The sequence below is a fragment of the Lissotriton helveticus genome, chromosome 7 (assembly GCF_964261635.1).
Source record: "Lissotriton helveticus chromosome 7, aLisHel1.1, whole genome shotgun sequence".
Lineage (NCBI taxonomy): Eukaryota > Metazoa > Chordata > Amphibia > Caudata > Salamandridae > Lissotriton > Lissotriton helveticus.
This window is the reverse complement of record NC_136068.1, coordinates 54,230,815-54,244,582: the sequence shown is the minus strand read 5'-3', so window position 1 is coordinate 54,244,582 and position 13,768 is coordinate 54,230,815. Positions and strand designations below refer to the sequence as shown.

The window sequence follows — 13,768 nt, the reverse complement described above, 5'->3', positions numbered from 1 at the left end:
TTTAGAGATACATGCTCGCACCCTCCTCCCTGGACATCTGTGGCCAATGCAGTACCTACTTACACTATCATATGCACGGTCACCTCTTTACTAACACTTACTCACACTCCAGTCTCACCTGACTGCGGGAAAACAATCTAACAATGGAGTGGATGCCCATGCGCAATATCACTGAGAGGGGGAGTAACTTTGTCTTTTGACTCGAATGACTTCTTTGAAGAAAAACAACTTGCACATATCCAGACCCAAATAAGGGCTGCACTCTCAACACTGAGAGATGTCCTCTAGGATCCAAAAATGTCCTTGAATCGAGGTTTCACAAAAAGATTATGACTCTACAGCCTTTACCATCACAGACGCACATTTGCTCTTTCGCGAAATATATCCCCAGATGAAGGCATAATGGAAATGCCGAAATGCATTGGGATGGTATGAGTGCAAAATGTTAATGGAACAGTAACAGCAGCAAACGCTTGTGAACATAACAAGCTATGAACACATGTGAATAAAACATTTAGACTACAACTTTTGGAGTAGAGTCATAATCTTTTTGTGAAACCTCGATTCAAGGACATTTTTGGATCCTAGAGGACATCTCTCAGTGTTGAGAGTGCAGCCCTTATTTCAGTACATTACGCCTCCAGACAGAAGGCGATACTCTGGAGATCCATACAACCTTAAAAACTTTTTAAAAAAACGCTGTGCGCCCGGCAAATAACCCTTCTTTACATATCCAGACCCAACATTAGATGGCAGGAGTATGCAGAGCATGCAAATCTACAGCACTACATGCCACGAACAGATGCTTACAGAGTAAGTAACATAGTTAATTCTTAATGAGAAATTATTTTAAAAATTTGACATCTGCACCGCCCTGCGATAGGTAACCTACAGTGCAGATTACCCCCTTTTCTTTTTTTAATCGGGTCCAGTCTCTTTTCCTTACATATCTTTTTTCTTACATATATTTAGCGGTCAGCTACATTTTCCACAAGCCATTCAATGCTTATGATTCCCTTACTTGAGGTTGATGCATGCATGCTCCCCCTCTCTGAGTCATTGTTCAGACACTTTAGGGATTGTTCCACAACCCCCTTGATCAATGTCTGTATGAAATCAACACATGTTTGCTTCTCCTATCTTGAAGCTGAATAGTTTCTCATATGTTTTTTGTTCAGCTTGAAAGGTCTGGATGCTTCTCTAAGAAAGTGGAGCTGGACTTCTTCAACATGACAGAACGCTCATATACGATGACATTCGATGTAGAGGGCTCCGTGACTGAAGACGACACTGGTAAGTTGCAGACCACAAATGAACCTGCTCCCGAAGCTCGGGTGAAGAACACCTCATCTGTAGACCAAAGTTTTGAGACGGGATTCATAATTCGGAGCTAGGCAGCTTCAGTTTGATGGTAGATATGTTGGCTAGGGCATCTAGGCAGAAAGTTATAACTTTGGTGGCGATAAAAGCAACTTCTGCTGCTCATGGGAACATTTATTGGCCACAACTTAGGGATTCATGTCATGGGATGTATGACGTTACAACGCATACTTTTACAACACATGCCTTTACAACGCATTTCCTAAAAACTACGATTACAACACATTCCATTACAACGCATACTACCTTTGCAACGCATACCATTACAACGCATACCATTACATTGCATGTATGGTAAGTATTGGGTAGTATAGGGGTACAAATTACTATTCTAACTCCAGGGGGTGCAACAGTAGGGTAAGTGTTGGATAGTGTAGGGGTAAAAATTACTATTCTAACTCAAGGGGGGTGCAACAGTAGGGTAAGTTTTGGATAGTGTAAGGGTACTATGCGTTGTGATGGTATGTGTTATGGTATGTGTTGTGATGGTATGTGTTATGGTATGTGTTGTGATGGTATGTGTTGTGATATGCGTTGTGATGGTATGCGTTGTAATGGTATGCGTTGTAATGGTATGCGTTGTAATGACTGCGTTGTGATGGCATGCGATGTAATGGATCTTGCGTTGTAAAGGTTTCGTTGTTATGGTAGTGCGTTGTAAAATTTGTATTGTAAAGGTTGTTTCCCATGTCATGTTAGATTGAATAAACACACCTGGGATATATGATTCATCTGAGTGTCTTCTTGAGTGTTTTTCCGGGTGATTCCTCATGACTGACTTCTTGTCCTCAACAGATGTGACTCTCTCTGGATCCAGGTCATGCACTATATCTTCTGATATTGCAACTGTGACGTTTGAAGGGACCGATGATTACTACAAAAAAGGCATACCCTACACTGGCTTGGTATGTAGGAAAACAACTGGAGGAATGACGAAGCAGTCTTTGCAACACAGCTGTTCAACCTGTTTCATTCTTTCCTGCGTTGTCTTTCTTCCTCTTGAGACACCTGTCTTTCTTCTATCCTATTTCAAATCTGTAACTTCTTCCACTCAAACCCTTGTTTTCCTCTTTCTACTTTTAAGATATTTTCCCCCCTTTTACCTTATCTCTTGACCTTCATATCACTGTTCACTGATCCCTCTATATCTGCTATCTTTATTTCAGCACCTTTCTCTCATCATCCACTTTACTCACAGCGCTTCTCTCTTTTTCCTCATCCACATCTACAGCTCCATATACCTACTCATCAACATCTGTCACCCGCTGTTTTCCCTCATGGGTCTGTATTCTCTGCCTCTCACATATCTTTCACCTCTCTTTTCCACATACTCTCACCTGTCTTTCTCAATAGTCTCCATCCCATTTGTCTCTTAAACCCATCCCACCTTTCTTCTTGCACACTCTAGCCACCAATCTCCCATCCTCATCTTCTCTCATCTATCCGTCTTCATCCTAATGTCAAATATGCCTTTATCTTTTTTCTTATATCTGCATCCCACCTTTTAAGGATTACATTTTGCTTGCAAAAAATGTTTATAAAAATGTATAAAGTATAAAAAGCCTATTTGAAAGCAAATACTATTTTGCTCTGTATGCTTTAAAAGTCTTGGTGCTTTTTCAATATCCGTAATGGAAATATTAATAAATAAAGGTCTCAGAACATGATATGTTGAGTACTTTTTGGTTTGAGGCATGTAACTCCCTAACCTTCCTGTCATGAGATGAGGCCTATTTTCTGTGAGCTCTGAATTTGTGTTGCTGTCTTGAATTCTAAAACTGACTTGGAGAAAGGACCCTTCACATCAATGATTGAGCACACAAGGTGCTTGTACCCGACAGTCCGCATTGGCACTGTGTATAGTACAACCTTTACGGTTGAAGTGCCTTTGCAGGAGTGGAAGTTAGATAGAAATGGGATTTCGCAGACCGTGGTTATAAAATATAAGTGCAAAGTTCAGGTAGTCAGTGACACCTTTAATAGAAAAAAATGTTTTCTCCTTCTCACTTCTGTTCCTATCTTTAGCCTCTCTATCACCTGACACATTTCTCTCTTTCTCACACATCTAATGTCTTTTTCTCTTCATCCCCCCCTTCCCATGCATCGTCCATCAGTGCCTCTCTCTTCTCTCCAATACCTTTTTCTTTGTCTCCCATGTCTTATGTCTCATTTATAACTCTCCTGTTCTCTCCCTCTGTGCTGTCCATTTTAATCTCCTTCCTTTCTTTATCCTCTCAAACGTGGTCCCATCCCTCTGCCCTCACATACCTTCTTTGTTATCCTCTCACCTGTGTTTCAATCCTGTCTCACACCTCACTTTCTTCAGCTTCCTACCTACATTGTCTTTTCTTCTCTGACACAGTCTCTCATCTCTTGGACCTAAATTGTTTCCTCCTTTCTTGCCTGCCAGTTCTACCCTCTAACAATTCTCTATTCCTCAGTCCCACCTTTCTCCCTTTGATCCTTCTCTTAAAGCCACTTTCCATTCTCTCATCTCCTCTCTTGTTGCAGATGAAGCTTGCCAGTGCTGATGGCACCCCAATGAAAGGTCAGACCGTCTACTTGTTTAGTGAGTGGGGTATGCAGCGACTGAACCAATCATATGAGACCGATGATTCCGGAAGGGTGTTCTTTTCCCTGAATACCTCCGATTGGACCTCTTCAGTCAACCTGAGGGTAAGTACTCCTCAATGAATACCTCTGATTGCTCCATTTCAGTCAATCAGAGGGTGCATTCTTTTCCCCGAATACCTCCAGTTAGTGCTTCTAAGTCAACTGTTGGGTAAATTGTTTTCCCTGAATACCTTCAATTGTTTTTTTCTCAGCCAACCTTTGGGTGAGTTATTCTTTTCCTGAATTCCTCTGATTGGTCCTTCTCAGCCAACCTGAGGGAAAGTTCTTCTCCCAGAATATCTTCAATTGGCACTTCTCAGTCAACTTGAGTGTGAGTTAGCTTCTCTGAATACCTCCGATTGGTCCTGCTGAGTCACCCATAGAATGAGTTCACACATATTGAGGTGGTCAGTCCCCATAAAGCTTGCTCCTTAGTGACAACGGCGAGAGAACCCAGATGATAGGAGATCATGAACTGCAGCCTCTGGCAAGTTTCACTCCCCCTAAAAGTCGAGAAAAGAACTTCACGATGTTAGGAAAATCATTTCCCTTGCATTTGGTTGACAAATATATAGACAATCAAGAGTCTTTGTTATTTCTCTCAATAATGTATATATTTTTAAATAACAACTCCAATTTTTTTACTTGTTTTGCCAATTTCTTACAAGATTTTTAGAATTTAAAAAACATAGATATGTTTGATAACAGTTACTTGGGAGTTAGAAAAACAGCATCATGTCTAAAACATTTAATTAACTCTAACCAACCCCTTCTGATTTTCATGTTTTAAAACATGCTACTTCGTTCTGGGAACAAACTTGCCACACTGTCCCTTCTTTTCCTTTTAACATTAGATGTCACTGTGTTAATTTTCTCTGCATAAGATCAAGTTGAAGTGCTATACAAGTGACTATGTGTGAGGAAGACATCATTTGTTTGTATTCCCTATGCTAATAAAAGTAAGCCATATCTATAACTGACATCTTTGCAGAAATGTCCTCGCAATGTAACACAAAATATAATTTTGTCAGATATAATTTTAAATCGCATTTCAAGCCCGCAAGAGACACGGATACATTCATAATTTTGAAAAGTGAAGAACCTTGGTCTAAACGATACTGCACACAATTTTAGTAATATTCACCTAATGAGCAAACAAAAAGTTGCAGAAATGTAGGGCTGCTTTCTGTCATTGGCAGGTGCACAACTTTTATTGGTATTTGATTTAAACTTTTTAAGCTATATATTGCCTTCCAAAATTGTAGATTTGGCATGTGGTACTTCTCAATCAAAGTTCCACTTTTTGCCATACCTATAAACCGAAAGACCTACAAAAATTAGGTGTGTCACTAACTTTGTCTTACTTAGTGGTGTGTAATATAATAGGCACAAATTCATCGCGTTAAAAGTTCATCATATTCGCAAAACTTATTTCTAGGAAAGGCGTTTAATTTTCCAATAAAAGCATGATTTTTCTAAACTCTACACGATCACCCATTGCCATGGTTGCAAAGTTAAAAAAAAACTTACTGACAGAAGTCTTTTCTACTCTCCATATTGTATCATCTTTACCAGTGATGTTTACCAACACAATGAAATGTTGTATATTGCTGTAGCTGTGCTATAGTCATACACATTTTCCTTGAATGCATTTTGCAAACCTTATATGCAACAAACAATTTAAAATGCCTCTAATGCACAGTTTCTTCCCTCTCATGACACAATAATTGGTGACAGATTATTTTCATCAGTCAGACTTCCATTCGTGAGTCCCCAATATCAAATGAATTCCCCCTTATCAATTAAAGTTACAGGTACTGCAAAACAGATATCAAAGGTAATTTGGATGAATGGAGAGCAGTAGCTATCTATGGCTGATTTGATTAGCAGTTTTGAGCAAGTTGTACTAATGTTGTGTTTCCCAATGCTATTAAGCATTTGTATTTCTCACAAAGAAAAAAGAGCAATCCTTATGTCCTTGCGAACCGGGTATTGCTAATAAGCAGAAACAATGTTCACAAGGAACTCATTTTTCATAAAAAGTATTAATTTTTGCAGCATTTAGTATGCCTGCTTCACTCAAACAGAACATAATGAAACCTTAACTCAATAAGGCATACCAACATTTTAACAAAGTTTTACGATAAAGGCCCACAGAACAAAGGGGCATATTACCAACAAATAGCGATATTTATCGCTAAGTAGGGTTAGCAGCAATATTTTTATCGCCTCGCATCCCCGGTTTTTTTCGCTGAGATCTTGCTATTAGCAAGGTTTATCTCAAAAGCGATAAAAATCCAGGCGATAGCAGCGAAATGCATGAATATCGCTGAGAATACAGCGATATTCATGCATTAGCGACTAAATGCTCTTAGCCATGTTATCCACCTCCCATTGGATAACATGGCTAAGAACTGGTTGGGCAGGTGTTAGTATTTGGAGATATTCGCGCTTAGCGTGAATATTTCCATCGCTACGCCTGCCTTGCTAATAGGCGATAGCGACGTTGGCGACTGCTGTCAGTCGCTAACGGGTTGGGTACGCCCACTTTGCATGTCATTAGCGATAAATATCGCTGACATGCAAAGCGAGCCCCAAACTGCTCGCTATCACCTACAAGCTGTCGCTAACTGATGTTAGCGACAGCTTGTTAATAGGGCAATAGAATTATCGCCGCTTAGCGGCCGAAAATGGACGCTAACGCGGCGATATTCGCCTATTGCCCTCCTTGGTAATATGCCCCAAAATGATTTGTAGTCCTCACTTCAGCCGAAGTGAGTATTATTTATTTCGCAAAGCAGTATTTCACATACAAAATGGCATAAAATATTTACTGTCTGTGTATTTATATTTTATACATTTTCACATTTAATTTAATTTAATTTATTTGCGGGTTTATATAGCGCTAGGAATCGACTCCCGGAGGAGTATCTCCACGCTTCGACCGCTGGGGAACCCGTCCTGGCTCACCCTGAGAGATGGTCTCAGATGGGTATCTCTAAGGTGCGACCAAGCATCCCCGGCGATCTGGGGGGGCCGTTGTGAAGATGAGGCAAGCTGATGCCCAGAGTTGCCGCGTGTGGTCTCGGACTAGAGTAGGCACCGAGGCGAGAATTATCGAGTCCGCTGACCCTGGTCCACGACCCTGCCGCGTCGGGAATCGAACCCTGGTCCCGGGCCGTTCTCTGCTTACGGGTCTGCCGCCTCTAACCAGTGAGCCACACTTCTTCATTTCAAAGTGATTTGTGAATCCCAGTGAAATGATCATAACAAAACCAGTGAAATATATGTGGTGCTATTGGAAAACTGTGGCGGTGGTTATTGGTAAATAAAAGAGGAGCCAATTGGAGATGTAATACAATCAATTCTACAAGGACAAGTATATGGTTTGTTGGGGCTCTCTATTTTTAATAGTCAACAATGTTACAACCCTCTCAGGGTACGGGTTTTCTTCAGGACAGAGAATCTGGGGACGAGCAACCCAATGAGGGTGCCCGAATAGTAGAAGTCCTTCTTAATCATTTTCTGGGTACTTCTCAATGATTGCAAGGATACGTAATTTTGCAGCGTGAATCTTTCTGGATTCACTATGCTGTGCATTATTCCATGGTCTAGTGGTTGGGTCCGGAATTGTAGTCTTTTCTTTATTTATTTTTTCGTAGCCCAGGTGGGCGTCGACGTCCCACCTTTTGGTGTCCTTCCTGTGACGTCGGCATGCTTCCTGCGGAAGCTCCCACCCTTGGGCGCCATCTTCAGATTCTTTTTTCTGCCGTTGGGTCTGGATCATTCCCGAGAGGGCTCCAGAGATTTGGAGAAAAGAGAAGCCAAGAACCAAGTTTTTGGGAAGAAAAGACCTAAGAAGACTAAGTGAGACTACAGCATCGAAAGGGACGACGAAGGAAGAAGATCTTCTAGGAACATCGACGTCCAGAAAAGAATGCGCAATCAGGGGGCCCCCTGAACGAAAGAGATGGACAACACACCATTCAAATTCTGCCGGAACTGCCACCACAAGTACGCGCAGAAAGAACAACACCCAGTTTGCAACCTCTGCCTGCCGGTCGACCACGAAAGCAGGGACTGCAACGCCTGCTCCGCCTTCAGGCCGAAGACCATTCAAGTGAGAGAGAGGCAAAGAAGAGCTAACTTCGCCATGCAGGGCAAGGGCCAACCTCCGTCCCTTCGAGACCTGGGACTATCGACCGACGAGGAGGATTACGTCGCCGAAGAAGACAACTGCTACACGGTCGTAGAGACCGATAATACGAAGACTCCAGAAAAGGTAGGAGACTCGATGCCCCAAAAAGGCCTGAAAGACTCTCGACAGTCTGCCCAAGACTCTCAAACATTAGGGCAAGACCCCGAAAGCGCCGACGCCGAAAGTTCGATTCAGAAAAGGGGGTGGTGATGAACAGTGTCTGAATTAAGCAGACCACTCTTACCCAGTCCAAAGATCAGGGCTTGATCCATCACCGTTATTTAGCTCACTGCCCCATCCCAGCTCAGAACCTGGCTATATGCAAATTAGCCTGTCCCTGGCCCAGTGCATCATGGGAACAGGGCAGACCAAACTACCAAGCCAATTCTTCACCAGAAAGGAGACAAGCTTCCGGGGACCGGTTTCTGGCATTTCAGCCGTCGTCGGCTCGGCTTGCTTGAATCCTGATTGAGCAGTGAGCAAGGGACTCATGTCTGAGTATACCCTGCCACACCTATAGTGGCCAAAAACGATTCAGAAAACGGGGTGGTGATGAACAGAGTGTCTGAATTAAGCAGACCACTCTTACCCAGTCCAAAGATCAGGGCTTGATCCATCACCGTTATTTAGCTCACTGCCCCATCCCAGCTCAGAACCTGGCTATATGCAAATGAGTCTGTCCCTGGCCCAGTGCATCATGGGAACAGGGCAGACGAAACTACCAAGCCAATTCTTCACCAGAAAGGAGACAAGCTTCCGGGGACCGGTTTCTGGCATTTCAGCCATCGTCGGCTTGCTTGAATCCTGATGGAGCAGTGAGCAAGGGACTCATGTCTGAGTATACCCTGCCACACCTATAGTGGCCAAAAACGATTCAGAAAAGGGGGTGGTGATGAACAGAGTGTCTGAATTAAGCAGACCACTCTTACCCAGTCCAAAGATCAGGGCTTGATCCATCACCGTTATTTAGCTCACTGCCCCATCCCAGCTCAGAACCTGGCTATATGCAAATTAGTCTGTCCCTGGCCCAGTGCATCATGGGAACAGGGCAGACCAAACTACCAAGCCAATTCTTCACCAGAAAGGAGACAAGCTTCCGGGGACCGGTTTCTGGCATTTCAGCCGTCGTCGGCCCGGCTTGCTTGAATCCTGATGGAGCAGTGAGCAAGGGACTCATGTCTGAGTATACCCTGCCACACCTATAGTGGCCAAAAACGATTCAGAAAACGGGGTGGTGATGAACAGAGTGAATTAAGCAGACCACTCTTACCCAGTCCAAAGATCAGGGCTTGATCCATCACCGTTATTTAGCTCACTGCCCCATCCCAGCTCAGAACCTGGCTATATGCAAATTAGTCTGTCCCTGGCCCAGTGCATCATGGGAACAGGGCAGACCAAACTACCAAGCCAATTCTTCACCAGAAAGGAGACAAGCTTCCGGGGACCAGTTTCTGGCATTTCAGCCGTCGTCGGCCCGGCTTGCTTGAATCCTGATGGAGCAGTGAGCAAGGGACTCATGTCTGAGTATACCCTGCCACACCTATAGTGGCCAAAAACGATTCAGAAAAGGGGGTGGTGATGAACAGAGTGTCTGAATTAAGCAGACCACTCTTACCCAGTCCAAAGATCAGGGCTTGATCCATCACCGTTATTTAGCTCACTGCCCCATCCCAGCTCAGAACCTGGCTATATGCAAATTAGTCTGTCCCTGGCCCAGTGCATCATGGGAACAGGGCAGACCAAACTACCAAGCCAATTCTTCACCAGAAAGGAGACAAGCTCCCGGGGACCGGTTTCTGGCATTTCAGCCGTCGTCGGCCCGGCTTGCTTGAATCCTGATGGAGCAGTGAGCAAGGGACTCATGTCTGAGTATACCCTGCCACACCTATAGTGGCCAAAAACGATTCAGAAAAGGGGGTGGTGATGAACAGAGTGTCTGAATTAAGCAGACCACTCTTACCCAGTCCAAAGATCAGGGCTTGATCCATCACCGTTATTTAGCTCACTGCCCCATCCCAGCTCAGAACCTGGCTATATGCAAATTAGTCTGTCCCTGGCCCAGTGCATCATGGGAACAGGGCAGACCAAACTACCAAGCCAATTCTTCACCAGAAAGGAGACAAGCTTCCGGGGACCGGTTTCTGGCATTTCAGCCGTCGTCGGCCCGGCTTGCTTGAATCCTGATGGAGCAGTGAGCAAGGGACTCATGTCTGAGTATACCCTACCACACCTATAGTGGCCAAAAACGATTCAGAAAAGGGGGTGGTGATGAACAGAGTGTCTGAATTAAGCAGACCACTCTTACCCAGTCCAAAGATCAGGGCTTGATCCATCACCGTTATTTAGCTCACTGCCCCATCCCAGCTCAGAACCTGGGTATATGCAAATTAGTCTGTCCCTGGCCCAGTGCATCATGGGAACAGGGCAGACCAAACTACCAAGCCAATTCTTCACCAGAAAGGAGACAAGCTTCCGGGGACCGGTTTCTGGCATTTCAGCCGTCGTCGGCACGGCTTGCTTGAATCCTGATGGAGCAGTGAGCAAGGGACTCATGTCTGAGTATACCCTGCCACACCTATAGTGGCCAAAAACGATTCAGAAAAGGGGGTGGTGATGAACAGAGTGTCTGAATTAAGCAGACCACTCTTACCCAGTCCAAAGATCAGGGCTTGATCCATCACCGTTATTTAGCTCACTGCCCCATCCCAGCTCAGAACCTGGCTATATGCAAATTAGTCTGTCCCTGGCCCAGTGCATCATGGGAACAGGGCAGACCAAACTACCAAGCCAATTCTTCACCAGAAAGGAGACAAGCTTCCGGGGACCGGTTTCTGGCATTTCAGCCGTCGTCGGCCCGGCTTGCTTGAATCCTGATGGAGCAGTGAGCAAGGGACTCATGTCTGAGTATACCCTGCCACACCTATAGTGGCCAAAAACGATTCAGAAAAGGGGGTGGTGATGAACAGAGTGTCTGAATTAAGCAGACCACTCTTACCCAGTCCAAAGATCAGGGCTTGATCCATCACCGTTATTTAGCTCACTGCCCCATCCCAGCTCAGAACCTGGGTATATGCAAATTAGTCTGTCCCTGGCCCAGTGCATCATGGGAACAGGGCAGACCAAACTACCAAGCCAATTCTTCACCAGAAAGGAGACAAGCTTCCGGGGACCGGTTTCTGGCATTTCAGCCGTCGTCGGCCCGGCTTGCTTGAATCCTGATGGAGCAGTGAAAGTTCCGGCATTTGCAGCAGCACCCAGGGCCAGCGGATCCTCACAGAAGGACTCCCAGGCGCCGAAGGGCGGCGACCAACCAAGGTCGTCAAAGCGTCCACGAAAAGGAACGCTCGACGCCGAAGACCTCTTCGACGTCGACGAAGGACACATGACCAGTATCAACGCCGAAACCCGTTTCGGTGCCATCAAGCCAGACAAAGAGACCGGCACAACCAATCGATGCCGAACAGGCGGCAGAGTTGGAGAACATCCTGCAGCGAAAGAAAGATTTCGACGAAAGGATGAAAGCGTATACAATTCCGTTGAAGCCAAAGCCACCGGTGGTCGAGTTAGTCGAGGAAGAAGATGAGTTTGAGGTCGAAGGACCGTCGAAAGCCAGGAAGATCTGGAATATCGAGAAGATGAGAACCCCTACTACAAGGAGGAGGAAGATGATGACCAGAGGACATTTCAGGGCTTGTCATACTCGGACACACAGGAGCTAGAGTGGCAGGACCTCGAAGCCGAGAGTCCAGAAGAGGGAGTGGACACATATCCGGCGAGGCCCTCGCCGCCCGACGACATTGGACTTTACCATGAAGTAGTCAAGAACGCAGCAGCAGCGTTCAAAGTAAAACTCGAGGAGGAAAAGCCGAAGGCGGATTTCCTTGTGGAAACACTACTCCCAATACAAACTAGGAGCCAGTACCTGCCAATGCTTGAAAGCATTAAAGGACAAGGGAGAAACGCCTTCAAAGAGCCTGCGACTTCTAAACCCGTCACACCCAGGACGGAGAAGAAGTACAAGCACTCACCCAAGGACCCACCCTACATCCAGGGAACGGTCACTGTAGACTCCATCATTGCGGCAACAGCAAGGAAAAGGGCCAATGTGACCGCTGAGCCTGCTCCAGGCGAGGTCACCCCCACTTCGCTGCTCCTGCCCGCTGACCACCTGAGCTGCCCTGACAAGCTGTCCTGCTGCCTCGCTGCTTCCCGCCGGCGCCCCAGCCGCCGCCGAGCCGTCCTCAGTCCCCCTTCCCGCCACTGACCACGCCGACTCCGCCCCCCTACCGCCCATTGGCCGCCCACGCTCCCGCCACCCAGCTGACCCGCCCTACCGGCTCCTTACTTATGATGCCCCCGGAGCGACCGTGCAGCGGACGCGCGCAGCGGGAGCACCGATTGAGCGCCGAAGGTGCGCCAAAGGTAAGCCCGTCTGCGCCCGTCCGCGCCTGGACCGCGCCCAGCGCCAGGACCCCTGGCCCCCGCAGACCCCAGCCCACCCGCCGGAAGCCGACCAGACGAACCTACGACTCCACCGAACTCAACGCTCTCAACACCGGCCGAACCCCGGGCTGCTACCGAGCCACACCGAGACGCACCCACGGACCCTTCAGCTGCCACTCCTGCAAGTTCACCTGCAACCGGACCCACGCTACACCAGCACCCACCATGCCGAACTCCAGCAGCACCCACCTGAAGTGCATCCTGCTCAACACCCGCTCCGTCCACAGACACGCCGTCGAGCTCTGGAACCTGCTCGACACCACAGACCCAGACGTCGCCTTCCTCACGGAAACCTGGATGAACGCCTCCTCAGCGCCCGACATCGCCATCGCCATCACGGACGGCTACAAGATCATCCGGAGGGACCGCGTCAACCAGACAGGAGGAGGCATCGCCATCATCCACAGGAACACCATCCGCATCACGACCAACACCGAAGACAACCTCGCACCCGCCGAACACCTGCACTTCCAGATCCACGTCAACCCCAAGACCACCCTCAGAGGCACCCTCATCTACAGACCCCCGGGACCACGCACACAATTCAGCGAGGACATCGCCGACTTCGTCAGCCCACACGCCCTCCTCTCCGCTGACTACATCCTCCTCGGGGACCTCAACTTCCACCTGGAGAACAACAACGACCGCAACACCACCACCCTGCTGGACAACCTCGCCAACCTCGGACTCAAGCAACTGGTGACCACCCCCACCCACTACGCTGGACACACGCTCGACCCGATCTTCTCTTCCAGCAAGGACATCGCCTTCAGCCACGCCACGGGACTCCAATGGACGGACCACAGTTGCGTCCACTTCAGCTACAGAAGGACCACGCTCCACCATCACCAGCAACAGGCCCCCCGCAGAAGCTGGAACAAGATCACTGCAGACCAGCTCACTACTTCCCTGAGCAAGAACCCTCCCACCAGCACAACGAACCCCAGCCAAGCAGCCACCAACCTCACGAAATGGATCAGCGACTGCGCAGACGACCTCGCCCCGCTGAAGACCCCGCCGAGCAGACCCGGCAGCAAGAAAGCACCATGGTTTAACAACGAACTCAAGAGCTCC

The 13,768-nt window shown here is 47.1% G+C and overlaps 1 protein-coding gene across 3 annotated transcripts in view; it reads left to right on the top strand.

The window, feature by feature from the left end:
• Positions 1–13,768, top strand: part of LOC144768018 (alpha-2-macroglobulin-like protein 1) — a 293,319-nt gene that overhangs the window by 71,305 nt on the left and 208,246 nt on the right. For all 3 annotated transcript variants that reach the window (XM_078651413.1, XM_078651412.1, XM_078651414.1), the window contains exons 9-11: positions 1,179–1,293; positions 2,176–2,285; positions 3,892–4,056. In XM_078651413.1, the coding sequence (XP_078507539.1) occupies positions 1,179–1,293; positions 2,176–2,285; positions 3,892–4,056 (390 nt within the window). The remainder of the gene's footprint in view (positions 1–1,178; positions 1,294–2,175; positions 2,286–3,891; positions 4,057–13,768) is intronic.